Genomic DNA, 13,739 nt, shown 5'->3' on the forward strand with positions numbered 1-13,739 from the left:
GGCAGCAGCAGGTAATAACCCAGGATCGATGCACACAAAATTGAATTAAAGCCAATTGCAGTTGGCTCCATGGCTCCATGGTGCAGAGTCCCTCTCTCTCTCATTTTATTGTTATTATGAATTATGTTTCAGTCTGTTATTACTCGTTCTGTCGATGCCAATAGGCAAACACATATGTGGGCACAATAGGGACCTGGACATTGTCCTGGTCCTGGTCCTGGCGCTGGCTCCGTCTCTCGATGTGTGTGTTTTGTGTGGCTTGTTAGTGGGTCTGTTTCTGGGTCTCCCGCACCGCCCTGCCATGAGAACTACTATTTACATTATACCATTATTATGGAATATTTTCGTATTACGATTCCGGAACGGGTTATGTGCGTGTGCGTGTGTGGTCATGTTTAATTAGCCAAATTTATGTATGAATGCTTTAAAACAATTACCACAATAGGACACGCCCACGCCTGCACGCCCTTCGATGCATGAGAAATGCGTTTTGAGATGTTGAGTTTGGGGAATGTGGAGGAGGAATATTCGAATTGCAATTGAAAGTTAATAGACTGGCCTACCCAAACATTACGTATATTGAATTGAGCTTTTGGATGGGTAATGGTTTGGGTCCAAAATGGACAGAGGACACATTGCCCCAAAGGATACTGGATGTATGCACTGGAGATCTGGTCAACCATTAAGCGTTGTCCGCCTACGAATGCAGGCTCAATAAATATAAATGACTTTAACTATTATAGCATCTGATACATCTGATTGCTGTGGCTTTCGTGCGTCTTTAATTATTTAACCATTATGTGCGTTGGCTTATTTATTGTATGTGCGGATGGATGGGTGTGTCGATGGATGGTGTTGTGTGTGTGGTGCATGGCGGACGGTTTGTGCATACGTTCGTATCTGTGTGTCTGTGTGTTGATGCAAGCCCCCACGGGCCATACTGGACATACTTATTTATTGATATGTCTTTCATTTTTAAGCCCCAACTGCTGGCCGCAGTATTTAAGCGGAAATTAAAGTTCTCGTTAAATAAAAGTTTTCTGTATGCGAATGTAGAGATACGTGAACACTCTCGTATATAAGATTCATGTTCGTATATGTTCACGTTCATTCAGCCTGCCGTTTAACCCCCATTTTCAATGAGCGTGTGACCATTTTGGGGGAAATGTGGGACCGATTCTGTATTGATTGTGAAATTGGGTTTAAATTGAGGGGAATTTCCAACTGGATTTACATTTCTTTGATGCTACAAACCCTTATTTGATCATCTTCGAAACTCAGTTCCACATTAAAACATTTCTTATGGTAATTCTTTTTAAATCATTTTTCTACCTTTTTTGAATTAAGTTAAAATTCATATTTTATTTGGTTTAAAAACATATTACATTTGACTTAATGGGATAGCTTTAAAGTAACAATTTTTTCGCTTAAAAAAGTTTTTGCATAATAATAATCTTTAAGGAATATTTATCAATAATATTACAAAGCCTGCAAAAACTTTTAAAATTATTTTTTAATCACTTTTAAATCGACTTAAAGGATAAAGAGCTTCCATCCATAAAATAAATTTCGTTCAACTTGACACATTGCTTGTGGCATATTCTTAATTGAACAAAATTATATAAATATATAGATAAGAATATAATCCCATTCAGAACAGCATAAAACCATCATCTAGGCGCATAAATCATAATCGTAACACAGCGCTCAATAAAATATTCCTATATAAGAATTAACTTTGATGAAAATCCTCATTCAACAAATTATTTTTAATGAAATAATGTCCATTTCGAATTCAATCAGAATAGATTTTCCACCACATAAATGTGTATAGCCCAGCCGTTTTCGTATCCATCCATAATTTATGGAGATATCAATTGGTTAATCTGAAATGGCATATTATACGAGCAAACGAGCTGTGGATTGTCACAGTTTCAAGTGTTTCATTTGGTATCGGATTTATGCAATGTGCAATCTCTCTCTGGGTGTTTGCCGCATAATTGTTTTCTATATAAACTTAAATTTTACACAGAATGACAGTTTGTGGGAAAGGGAATTAAAGGACATGGGACATGGTGGGAGTAGAGCATGTCAAGCAAGTGATGTGCGAAAAACACATCATTCATACATATTTTTAATTAATTGCTAAAAAATACAAACAAAAAAAAGCACAGACAGTATGAGAGGGAGAGGGAGAAAAAAGTGCGCAATTCGAAGTGATTTGATTGCGAAAATCGCATGGCTTTATTTTATATTAATTATGCAGCTGAATGATTGCAGCTCGGCCATTAAAAATGCAGCAAGTACTCTCGTCCCCGTGCAACAAAATAAAAATACAATGACTGCAATTAAATTGCGGAATACGGCTCTATACCGCGATGATTGCCTTTTATGTGGAGAGGACAAAAAAATACAAATAATAAAAACACAAGCGCAAAATCATCTTCATATTCATATGTATGTAAAATAAATACCTCCTTTAGATCATATTTCATGCATTAAAGTCATCAATTTGCCAACAAAATAATATATACAGAGTTTGGTTTGGAAAAAACATAACCTATTCATATAGTCATATGATATGGTTTTTCGATGAAAATTAAATTGAAAATTTTATAATTGATATTTTAAATATATATGAATTATGGATATCGTAGAACAAGTAAATTTTATAACCCTAATAAAAAATAAAACATTTCTAAAGGAAAGAATTGGCGACAAATGATACTAATTTGTATGTGTCTACAGATAATCCAAACAAATGATAAATGTTTCAGATTCAGATACTCCAAAGAAGATTAAATCATAACAATAGCAACAGATCTGCCAACGGCTCCTGCTATTTATTCCTCACTATTCAAAAATCTTCTCCGTATTTTAATATACTTTATGGATATTTTCCTACTCTAATAAATATTATAATAGATTTGAATATGAATAAGATGATTGTGTTGAGGAAATCCCCTTTCAACAGGTGACACGACTTACCTCTTACAGTAATCCCGTCTAGTTGTTTTTGTTTTTTTGTTTTTTGTTCCTACGGTCGGTCTTTGACCCAACACTCTCTATGCGTATGCGTTTCTGCGTGTGTTTTTATTTGTTTATGTGTGCTTAGCTTTATTTATGGCTTTTCCTGCTGCGACACGCACACACATACACACTGACACTGCGGCACTGTGGCACGGGGCACACACAGATACAAACACTGGCACTGGCACACTGGTACTGGAGGTTCCGTTTGAGCGTCCTAATTTAAAATGCCGCACAATTTCCCCATAAACAAATATTTAAATATTTAATTTCTGTGCTGATTGTTTGCATTAAGAGCCGGGGATGGGGATAGCAGAACGGTGGTGCTGTTCTTGCGTGCTGGTATTTTTCACTCTCTTAATTTAATTAGAAAATCTTGGTCTGCTGTTTTGCTGTTTTTAATGTGGAGCGGCTGCTAGATGCGTGACCAGCGGTGTGTTCAATTTCGCGATATTCTATGTGGCACAATTTGCACAGAGAGAGAGTACGAGAGTGGAGCCCGGAGACGGTGATAATAGCGGCATGGAATGGGTGTCGGTTGCCCGAGCGTCGCGAGAGACCCAAAATCGAATCACAAGCAGAATCAACGAAGCCCGATTTTGTTTATGAAAAATATCCGTAAATCCCTTCGATTTTCGCACACAACAAACACACACAATTTTACAGTTTATCGGCGAGATATATCTCGCTGGAGAGTTATCCTGTAAATGCACTCAAATTTTATTATCTGTATATTTTTTTTCCCAAAAATTCCGTTCAACACTTTGTATGCGGGGCGGCCTCTAGAGAGTGTGGCTGGTATGGCATGTGGCAAGAAACACAACAACCGTTAGTTTACGCGTTCGGACGAAGACTGAAGGTTGCATGATGAAGGCTGCCTCGTCGCGTTGCACGAATGACAACACGAGGGTGGGCTTCGGCAACCACTCGTTGATTCAACAGTTAGGACGAAGGGGCTCACACGAACCCACCACCCACAAGCCCACTCCCACCCTCTGATGGGAGCAATGGATATAGTCCTTTGAGCACACGAAGGACCTACGCGACTAGCCCAATGTAATTGGTATTACAGCCTCCTCTTCACCCACTGTTGTTGGTGCTGTTGCTGTTGTTGCTGCTCTTTTTGTTGGTGCAAAACAAAAACGAAAAGAAAAGCCACACAAAGAGAAAATGTACCTTAACAAAAGAGAGAATTTTCCCGAGAAAATGATGTTAGAATTTCCCTGTGGGATATGTTAAGATTCTTACAGTCTTACAGTCTGTTAAGAAGCGAATACATTAAATTATCACTATTTTTTTTATTAATTGACATAAACAACAAAACCATAAAATATCTAATAAGTTATAAAGGGAAAATAATGATAATCAATTGGCACTTGAGAAAAAATGTTGTAGTATAAACTTATTCAAGGAAAATGTTGTGAAAAATAAATAAGAATTAAGCTTATCGAAATAAACTGATTTGATATTTGTATTTTGATATTTTGCAAGCCATGGGTGGCCTAAACAATGAAAAATAGATTTGAAATGAAAATTTGTACCTCATTTTCTTGCAGTTCATTTGAATTTAACCGCTTCTTGAAATAATTTGAAAGCGCGCCACAAATTTCCCTTAAATTTACTTACATGCCCAAAAGAGCGCAATGGAAGTTTGTGGGGAAATTCTCTCTTTTTTTATCGGGCTCATAATAAATATATAAACCATTGAACCATTCAACATTGCATTGCCCAACTATAAGTATAATCTAATAATATCCTAGAAATATTTGCTGGAATTTCAAACACACGACTGAATCGAGTACAAGTCTACTTTAAAAAGACTTCAATTAAACTGCACAATTTCACTTTGGAAAACTATTACTTTGACTTGATTCGATGCCATAAGACTGTGCTGCCAACTCCTATTGGCATTTCCATTGTTCTTTGGGCATTTCTTTCCAGCATGAGAGGCTTCCACACACACATGTCATAAACTCGCGTAGAATGGAGTATCCATTGTGAAAATCCTTAAATTAAGAAAGGAAATCTGCTAATTGACAGCTTTGTGGTTCCGCGGGATCCATTGTTACTCCATCTACTCCTGCTCTTTTTGTTTGGTGCTCCTGGTGTCCTGTTATTTATAGTTGTTTGCTTTCCTTTCCACTTTTGCCGCTCCCTCTCCCAATTACTGGTGTTCCCGGTTCCATTGACCACTCCGGCCATGGACATGAACTGTCGTTGTCGTCTGGCTCGGCGCGGCTCATCTTCACGCTTCAAGGCCGTCATACATATCCCTGAAAATGTTTTTCTTTTTTGCCAGTCTTTTCCCCGTTTACTTATGCTCTCTCCTCAAGCAACTTTATTGTTATTTTTGCTGTTTCTGTTTTTGTTTTTTGGTATTTTTTCATCTCTTTTGTTGTTTTTTTTTTCAGTTTTCTGGCAAACTTCATGTACTGCCATCTGCAAAATGAAGCTTACCGCTCCGTCCGAGTGGGCCCTGCTACTGGTAATGCCACCGCTGATGGACCCATGCTTCTCCTGGTGCTCCTACACCGAGAAAAAATTTATTTTCAAATTTGTTATCATTTTTTTGTTGTAATTACTTAGCTTTAATATAATTTGTTATTTATTTTGCTTCAATATTTCCTTGCTCCAATATCCTGTGAAAAAATGCATCTTATTTTTTCCAAGTGTCCTCCTGCTCTCTGCCCCATCTCCAGCTCCTTCTGGCTGGCCGGTGTCCAATGGCCCTGCACGGACATTTACAGGCTGCCCCAAACTATTTGCCCTGCCCCATCGCCAGCTCCAACTCCCGTCCAGTCCTCACAATGAATATTTATGAAGATTTAAAAAACATTTTCTTCGCGTCTGTTGTTTTATGATTTGCAAGTGTGCCTTTCCTTTCGACCAGAGAGCCGCAGAGCCCCGTCAACTCAATGGCGTGCAAAGTTTTCTGCTTTTCGCTTCAGCGGCGAGTGGACAAAACATGGATCAGGGGAGAAAGTGATTGGAACCAGCACCAAGGGAGAAAGTGGACAGTACACCCACAGGCTAAAGCATTCTAAACAGTCTCCGCTCTGTGGCTGTCCATCTCCCAATGGCCGATGCTGATGCTGACGCTGCTGCTGCTGCTGCCACTTCTGTTGTTTTCATTTTGTAAATGATTTCATTATGTGCCACAAAACGCTCCCTCTTCGATGCTTGGGGGTGGTGGATGGACTGGAATGGAATGGAATGGAATGGGAAAGGATGGATGTTCTGTTCTGTTCTGTCCTGGCGGTGGCAGGCGCAAGGCCAACGATTTTGCGTCCGGCATGGAACACTCCGCTCCGTCGTGACAATTTATTGATAATTTAATTTGACATTTGCGGTCCTCTGATTGTCATGATTGTTTTCATTTTAATCTTGTTGTTTTCCCCGACCATTTTCTTTTTGGTCTTTGTTCTTGTTTTCCCTTATTTTCCTCCCTGCTTTTTTATTCGTTTCTTTTTTTATATGCATTGTGTATACATTTTTTGGTGCTGCGAACCTTTGGATATTTGCATTTAGGTTTTATGCTCTTGTTTTTCAGTTTCGCCTTTCATCATCGTTATGCGAGGAGTGACCGGAATGAGGCGGAGGTGGCGGTGGATGAAGAGTGGGGGCGGACGCTTCTTTTGCAAATACTATCGATGGGGCGTGTTGACGGGCATTTACATGCTGTTATGGCCCTTTAAAGGATCTCTCTATTAAGCTTTTGTTTTGTGACTTTTCGCCAGCTTTGCCGATGCAAATTTGCATGCGAAAACAATGAAATTCCGTTGGGGCCTTGGGTGGGCTGCTGCTGTCCTTTCCTTATTGAAATGTTCACTCGTCCTTGCAGGCCTCTCCATAATACACACCTTGTGGAGAAACAGGAGCTGGAGCAGCACGAGCAGCTACAAAATGTAATGTCCTTAATGGCATTGCCAAAGGAATTTTAATTAAACTATTTCCTGCTTGAACCGGCGCCCACTCAAAAACCCACCCCACCCCACACCCACAGCCGCTGCCGCTGCTGCTGCTGCCTTCAGCTTAGCAGTTCGGGCGTGGCCTAAGCAGCTTCAAATGTGCACAAATATTGAAATATTTATGGAACAGCCAGCCAAACACATGAGCAAAGTAAACCCTATCCAATCCGATACGAAAACCAGCAGCAGCAGCATCAGCAGCTCCGTCCTGAGGCTCTTGCTCTTGCTCTGCCCCGTAATGCAATTTTAATTTCTTCCCGTCGCACAGCAGGCAGGCTGGCAGGCAGGCAGGCAAATGTCAGATGTAGGATGGAGGAGGTCATGTGGCAGGGCATCAGCTGTGCAGCAGTAGTAACCGCCCTCTTCTGATACTCCTGCCCCCCACACGCCTGGTTGCTGGCTCCTCGTTTCCGCCAGCGCTCTGCCATCATTTCCGCTGCTCATTTTTTTTTTTGACTGACTTCTGACAAATTTGTATAGATTTGCTTTATGTTTGTCTTGTGTTTGTCTTCTTTTGCTGATTTGATTGTCGAAATGATGAACAATTTCGATTGTCTGTGTGTGTCTTTTTTCGGGGGCAATCAGCAGAAAGGCAGACAGGCAGGCAGGCAGAGCCTCAGCAGCAGCGGCAGCCCTCAGATGTTGCACCTTCAACGCAGGGCTTTAAACAGTTTCTTGAATGCCAGAAGCAACATAAATTGCGGCTAGAGACATTTGGGGGAGTGTTGCGAACATTGCCCCAAGTTTTGCGCCACTAAAACTTTGCATCAATATGCAGCAGCAGTTGCCCCTCCCAACTCCCACGCCCACACAACCACCCAGCTAGAAATGCAGCCATAAGGAAATTTCATTATTACCGCGCTTACACGCTAATGAAGCATGTAGAATATCAATGTGTGTAGCTGTTGCTTGTGCATACACTCATCCACTGCTGGGAGAACAATTTGGATATATAGATATTAAATTCGAGAATTTGGCAAATATTATAATGAAATTGATAGAAATACAAATTTAATTACGAGATTAATGTGAAGACTTGTCAAATCGGAATTCAACAATGATAGATGATAGCTCTTAGCTCTTTTTTCATCCAATATTTTTGAGTTAACCTTTGTATCAGTCCTGATAGTAAGCCTATTGCCATAAAACCTTTCTTTGCTGAATTTTCTCGGCTCATCTTTTCTTCATTTTCCCAACAGTTCTCTCAGTGTAAATCTATTCTCATATATATATGTATGTGTCTGTACGTACGTATGTGTGAGTGAGTGTTTCTAGTTTTATTGCAAATGTGTGTAATGAATGTAAATTAGTAAAAAGTTTTCAGCCAGAGGTGGGTGTGGTGGTGGGGGAGGGGCAGTAGATAGGAAGCGTGAGATTGAGGGTGAGACGGAGCAAAGCATTTGCCAAACTATCCTGCGGCTGGCAAGGATCTCTTTTATGTGTACATGCCCATGCGAGTGCGTGTCTGTGTGTATCTGCGATGTGTGTGTGTGGCTTATGAATAGCATTCGAATTAGACAAACTGCAGGTGTGTGGATGTTAATTATGAGCGGCAGCATCCACGCAGCATGAATGCTGCGACGCCTGCCTGCCTGGGGATTCCACCGGATCGACACTGCACTACCGCCTGATGGGACTGTACTTCTTATGCCCGAAAAGCAATGACCGTCTAAGCCAATTAGGTGCGATATGCAAATGCGCTGCTCGTGAAAGGTGGCGCGGCAGGAGGATATTTTGCACAGTTTTCTAACTGTTAATTATCCCTTAACTAATAACATTTAATGGCAAACACAATTCCGCACTTTGAGGCATTAGGCGGCAAACTTTAAAGTTCTTATGCGGGGGGGGCGGCAGCAGAGCGGCAGCGCAACCCAACAGCTGCAACTTATTAGATGCGTTGTCTGGTTTATGCAAAACCAAAGGCAACATTGGCCCCTGTCCTGGACCGACGAGACCCGGGACCCTGGCCCTCAGACCTAGACTCAGGCTCGGACCGCACCTGCCTCTTGCTGCACAGCAATCTTCCTGCTCTGGCATTCATCGCCTTGCACCGCCCCCCAGTTCCATTTAAAATAAGCAAAAGCAAACTAACAAAATTCGTTTATCAACGCCATGCTGTCTGCAGCTCAAGGAAAGTTCAACCAAGGTGCAAAATAATTTGTTGCAATCAGCTTAGCCTGCAAGCTGAGGATGGCTCCCATGCCACAGGCCGCCCCCCCAAAAGACTGTGCGAGTGGGAGTTGGGGGGTGGCCCGAAAGCCGGGCAAGTTTTCAATTTAAGTTGAATTATTATGACCTTAATTAACACGTCGTTTCATCATCAAATGCTGCACTACATCTTATGCTTTTGTTGTAGATATTTTTGGCATGAAGGTTGGGGCTTTCCACCTGAACGTAGGATGGGATAGAAGACGGTGGGGGGTAGCTGAGAGGTGGGTGATGGGTGGATGCGGATGCGGACGTTGAGCTGCTGATTCGATTTTCTGCAGACATGCACTTTTGGCAGAAACTGGAGGCAGCTGCAGGAGCAGGAGCATCTCTAATCCCAGCGCCAAGTAACTGTTGCTCTGACTCTCGGTTTGGGTTTTAAGTGTGGGTTCAGGGTCTGGTCTGGTCCCGCCTCCGCCTCGGTCCTGGTCTGGCGCTGGCCTGGCCTGGCCTGCCCTGGCCCGTTCAGGGTTTTACTAATTTTGGTTTTAATTAAATTCAAACTATGTTGACGCTGCTGGCACTGACGATGTGGATGATGGCAATGATGCCCCTGAATGCTGATGCTGATGGTGATGCTGATGATGATGATGATGACCGGCTTCCATATTACTTATGTAGCTAAATTCTGATGCACCTTATAATTGAATGACCGAAATGTAAATTGAAAATGCCAGAAACAGCTTAACTTCGGAGTTGCAGCACTTAAAGAGGCAGCATAAATCTGGGCACAGGACCAGAGAGAGAGAGAGAGAGAGTCATCATCTGTTGTTGCTCCACTGCTGATACTCGTATTTGCCTTATGATTTCTTTTTAATTTCCCAGAGGTATTTAGGGGAAAAAATTTAATAATATCAAATATGAGGACAACGCGGAATGGTGGACGACTACAAGTGGCATGGGGTATGGTGTATGGGGCAGTCCAGCGGATTCTCTAGCTGGACATGCGTACCCCATAGTACACGAGTACGAGTACACGAGTACATGGACTTTTTCATGTGTATTTGTGTGCAAACATTCAACAATGCGATCTCCCTTTCGCTCCCTCTGTGGGGGATTCCCCGTTGTGTGTGTGTGGTTGTGTGGGTCTGGACTTCCGCTTGGCTAAATTTGTTTGCACTTCCTCCCACATCCTCCCCTCCACACCGCCACTCCAACTCATAATTTCATTTTGAAATGTTTGCCTAAGCGACAAAAATGTACTTATTTTTTTGTGCTTTCATTTCTATGTAGTTTTGTACCCTGACATATGGCACTAAGCCCTGTTCCACATTATCATGGCTAGGCTGGAGTCCACTGAAATGTCCGATGGGGCGTCAAACGACAATACACAGAGAACTGAAAGCTAAGTCCGGCCCATTAAACAGACTCCGAACCCTTGGCAGCACTCAGCACGTGATTTGCATACACTTAAGCAGCTGTGCCAGGTCCTGCACCATCATTTTCCGACCCCCCTCCAAGCCACACTTAATTACATACCAAATGAAAAGTTCGAAGAAGAATATAAAGAAAAACCAAAAATAGAAACAGGAACAGTAACAGCACCAAAAATTAAATGTGCGTTAAATTGCCAATAAACATGGCCTGCATTTTAATGACACCAACCAACAACGAAAGGGTTAGCTTAAAGCCATCAACGAAAATTCTTTAATTTACTGGCTGCTCCAGGAATTGAAAGAAAATGTGATCTTCTTCCTGTTTATAAGAGAAAAGGCGACATCCTTGATCATCCACCAATCAAAATACCTATAATAAATACCCTTAATTAACCCTATTCTTGGTTATATTTTCTCATGTATTTGTTATGGCCCGGCAACAAATATCGCCAGGCACTGCAAAAAATTTATTTTAGACTCATTAGAGTGTCCCTCTCCACGGAAATCTTTAGTAAAAGGCGAAAGATTTATTCGACAATTGAAGAGAAACCAGAGTAATTTAACACCCCGAATACGATGCCTCAACACTTCCTGGGCGCCAGAACCAGTTGGGAATTCCAAGACATTGCGATTTTTAAAGATAGGCAATATATTGGGCATTTCTTCGCATGTTAAGAACAAGAGTAAGTATTTCCTTTGAATTCTTTTCAGAGAAAAGAAATATTCAATGACTTTCTAATGTCGTCGTGGATCGGACCCCTGCATCGTATATCAAAACTCAATTTCACTTCTGTATCTACAAGTTTTTAGCGTGACTCACAAAAGATTAAACAAAATCGCATCACAATATCATAGAAAGGAGAGAAAAACTTTTTGTGGAATTGGTGAAGCAAAGAGGGCCTTGACATTTCTGAATTGGTTTTGTACTCCAGCCAGATATTCAGCATTCTCATTCTAGTGTCGGTCGGCAAGCCAACACAACCTAGTAAAAATTAAAATAAAATTAGAACAAAAAATTTAAGAATAGTCGAAAAATAAAAAGTGAACCTTTTTTGAAACCTTAGCTAGTGAAAATAATATTTTGAAACTTTTGAAAGGGAAAATAATTAGTGTTTTAGTGAAAGCGAAATATTTAGTGAATAGTACTAGGAAACCAGGATCAATTAATTTCCATTATGGAAGCCGTGCGTAATCCTCGATCCCAATCGGCTAGGGCCAAATGCATTGCCTCCCAGAAGTCCCAATCGATGGTAAGTATCTGGCGGGTACTATGCTACTGTGCTATATGGGGTATTGTGCTACACAGAACGAAAAGTATAGCGAGGAGGAAAAGATGACGATCGCTGAGATGAAGCAGCTCTATCTGCAGACCATCCAACTGGATGTGGAGCTGCAGCGAGAGATCTACAACATGGAGAAAAAGTTTGAGACCAAGCACAATGAGATATTTGAAAAACGGAAGAAGATCTTGCAGTAAGTCGCTCAATCAGCCAACCCCAATGTTACCCATCTAATTTCTGGGGACTTTCCTAGGGATTTTAAGAAAAAGAACCATGGCGATTCCACGCCCAATGACAACGTGACAAACTTTTGGTTGCGTGTGCTGAAGGCCTCCTACACGGAGTTTATCAGCAAGAAAGATGAGAAGATATTGGGTGTGAGTATTCATTAGAAATTAAATTTGACATATAAGATACAGTAAGACTGACATTTGGGGAACAGTATAACTGACATTTAGTTCATTGACATAACCCCGACAGCAGGGTTATTTATATACAATGCCAGCTACTAATTTATGGAATTTAATTCTAAATTCAAAGGTTATCAAAAAAGTACAGCAGCTACTGCCTTTGTTCCACTTGAAATATTATTTTACAAATTCTTCAATTACTTCCAAGAACATACGTGATAGCTGAGGCAATAGGAACGCGAATTCTCATAGCTTTGAAGAATAACATAAACATAAACATAAACATCCTGCTTCGCTTTCTGATTCAAACGAAGCGCTGACTGTCGCGACTGAAATCTTAGCCACCGCGATAAGCCTCCATACAATAATTGATTTCTGAGAAAGCCAAACGGTCGTCTGTGTTGTCTTAAGAAATTCAATACTCCATTGCAAATTCTCATGAGTACTCGACAGCTGTTCTTCTTTCAGTGTTTAGTGCCATTGAAATCTGCATATGCAGCCATTTTTAAGTACTTTTTTCCACCGCAGTATTTAAACGACATACGCACCAAGCTCTACAACGATCCGGTGGTCAAGTTTGAGGTGCAATTCCACTTTGACAAGAACGAATTCTTCACCAATGATGTGCTGGTGAAGACCTATTACCTCAACTGTGTGCCAGACATTGAGGATCCCCTATCGTACGATGGCGCCGAGATCTACAAGACTGAGGGCTGTAATATTGACTGGAATCATCCCCAGGATCGCATAACCAAGGGTAAGAAATGTCAACTGATTGTTCTTAGTAACTCAAATTGATAGAACCATCTACGAATGGAACAGATTCCGATCAAACATTCTTCGAATTCTTCAATCCGCCAACTTTGCCAAAGGATGTTGATGACCCAAACTACTGTGACATTAATGTAAGATGCGTATTTCTTTTGCTCAGGTGGTCATGGCTTAACTTTGTGTATATTTTTTTTGCGTTAATAGGCCATATTGCAGAATGATTTTGAGCTGGGCTTCTATCTGAAGGAGCGTGTCATTCCCAAGGCTGTTATATTCTTCACAGGTGAAATTGCCGACTGCCAGAGCTCTAGCGATTCGGAAACGGACACTGATGACACGGAGGAGTCGGATGCCGATGAAGTGGAGGATGAAGGATCCTCCAATGGTGCCGATAAATAAGCACAAATCATACACATACCATACACATTCATACACACATACCATACACATTCATACACATTTCAGTCTCTTCCGAGACAAGAGTTTTTACAATATTTTCACGCTTTTCTGACTTGCAATTGAAGGAGAGAGACCCACCATAAACATTACACTTACATGTCCTATACCCAAAAAAAAACACGATATTTCAAAGCTTTTACCCCAACAACAATTTCAAAGAAGATACCAAATAAGCATTACACATGATACATATATGTACACACACATTAAACAACACACACATGACACACCACAAAA

General features: G+C 41.1%; 2 protein-coding genes and 1 non-coding gene across 4 annotated transcripts in view; 1 reads left to right on the forward strand and 2 right to left on the reverse strand.

Moving 5' to 3' along the window:
* LOC111068891 (opioid-binding protein/cell adhesion molecule) overlaps window positions 1-3,868 on the reverse strand; it is a 137,296-nt gene extending 133,428 nt beyond the window's left edge. For both annotated transcript variants that reach the window (XM_022358674.2, XM_022358666.2), the window contains exon 1: window positions 2,989-3,868. The gene's annotated coding sequence lies outside the window, so the exon portion shown is untranslated. The remainder of the gene's footprint in view (window positions 1-2,988) is intronic.
* A 7,147-nt stretch (window positions 3,869-11,015) lies between these two features.
* Window positions 11,016-11,140, reverse strand: LOC121403845. The gene has a single exon (XR_005967500.1). It is a non-coding gene; the product is annotated as a U5 spliceosomal RNA (small nuclear RNA).
* Window positions 11,141-11,534: 394 nt separating this feature from the next.
* LOC111069019 (nucleosome assembly protein 1-like 1) lies at window positions 11,535-13,720 on the forward strand. Its single transcript, XM_022358901.2, has 6 exons — window positions 11,535-11,832; window positions 11,889-12,055; window positions 12,116-12,239; window positions 12,801-13,029; window positions 13,095-13,177; window positions 13,248-13,720. The coding sequence occupies exons 1-6, from the start codon at window positions 11,758-11,760 to the stop codon at window positions 13,440-13,442; spliced, it is 873 nt and encodes a 290-aa protein (XP_022214593.1). The 5' UTR covers window positions 11,535-11,757; the 3' UTR covers window positions 13,443-13,720.
* The last annotated feature ends 19 nt before the right edge of the window (window positions 13,721-13,739 follow it).

The sequence above is a fragment of the Drosophila obscura genome, unplaced genomic scaffold (genome assembly GCF_018151105.1).
Source record: "Drosophila obscura isolate BZ-5 IFL unplaced genomic scaffold, ASM1815110v1 contig_150, whole genome shotgun sequence".
Taxonomy (NCBI): domain Eukaryota; kingdom Metazoa; phylum Arthropoda; class Insecta; order Diptera; family Drosophilidae; genus Drosophila; species Drosophila obscura.

What these genes read in the sequence shown, in the direction of transcription:
- LOC111069019 (XM_022358901.2), top strand. Translation starts at nt 11,758, where the DNA reads ATGGAAGCCGTGCGTAATCCTCGATCCCAATCGGCTAGGGCCAAATGC. An exon ending in CCCAGAAGTCCCAATCGATG is followed by an intron (nt 11,833 to 11,888) that starts GTAAGTATCTGG and finishes TGTGCTACACAG; the next exon opens with AACGAAAAGTATAGCGAGGA. An exon ending in AAGATGAGAAGATATTGGGT is followed by an intron (nt 12,240 to 12,800) that starts GTGAGTATTCAT and finishes TTTCCACCGCAG; the next exon opens with TATTTAAACGACATACGCAC.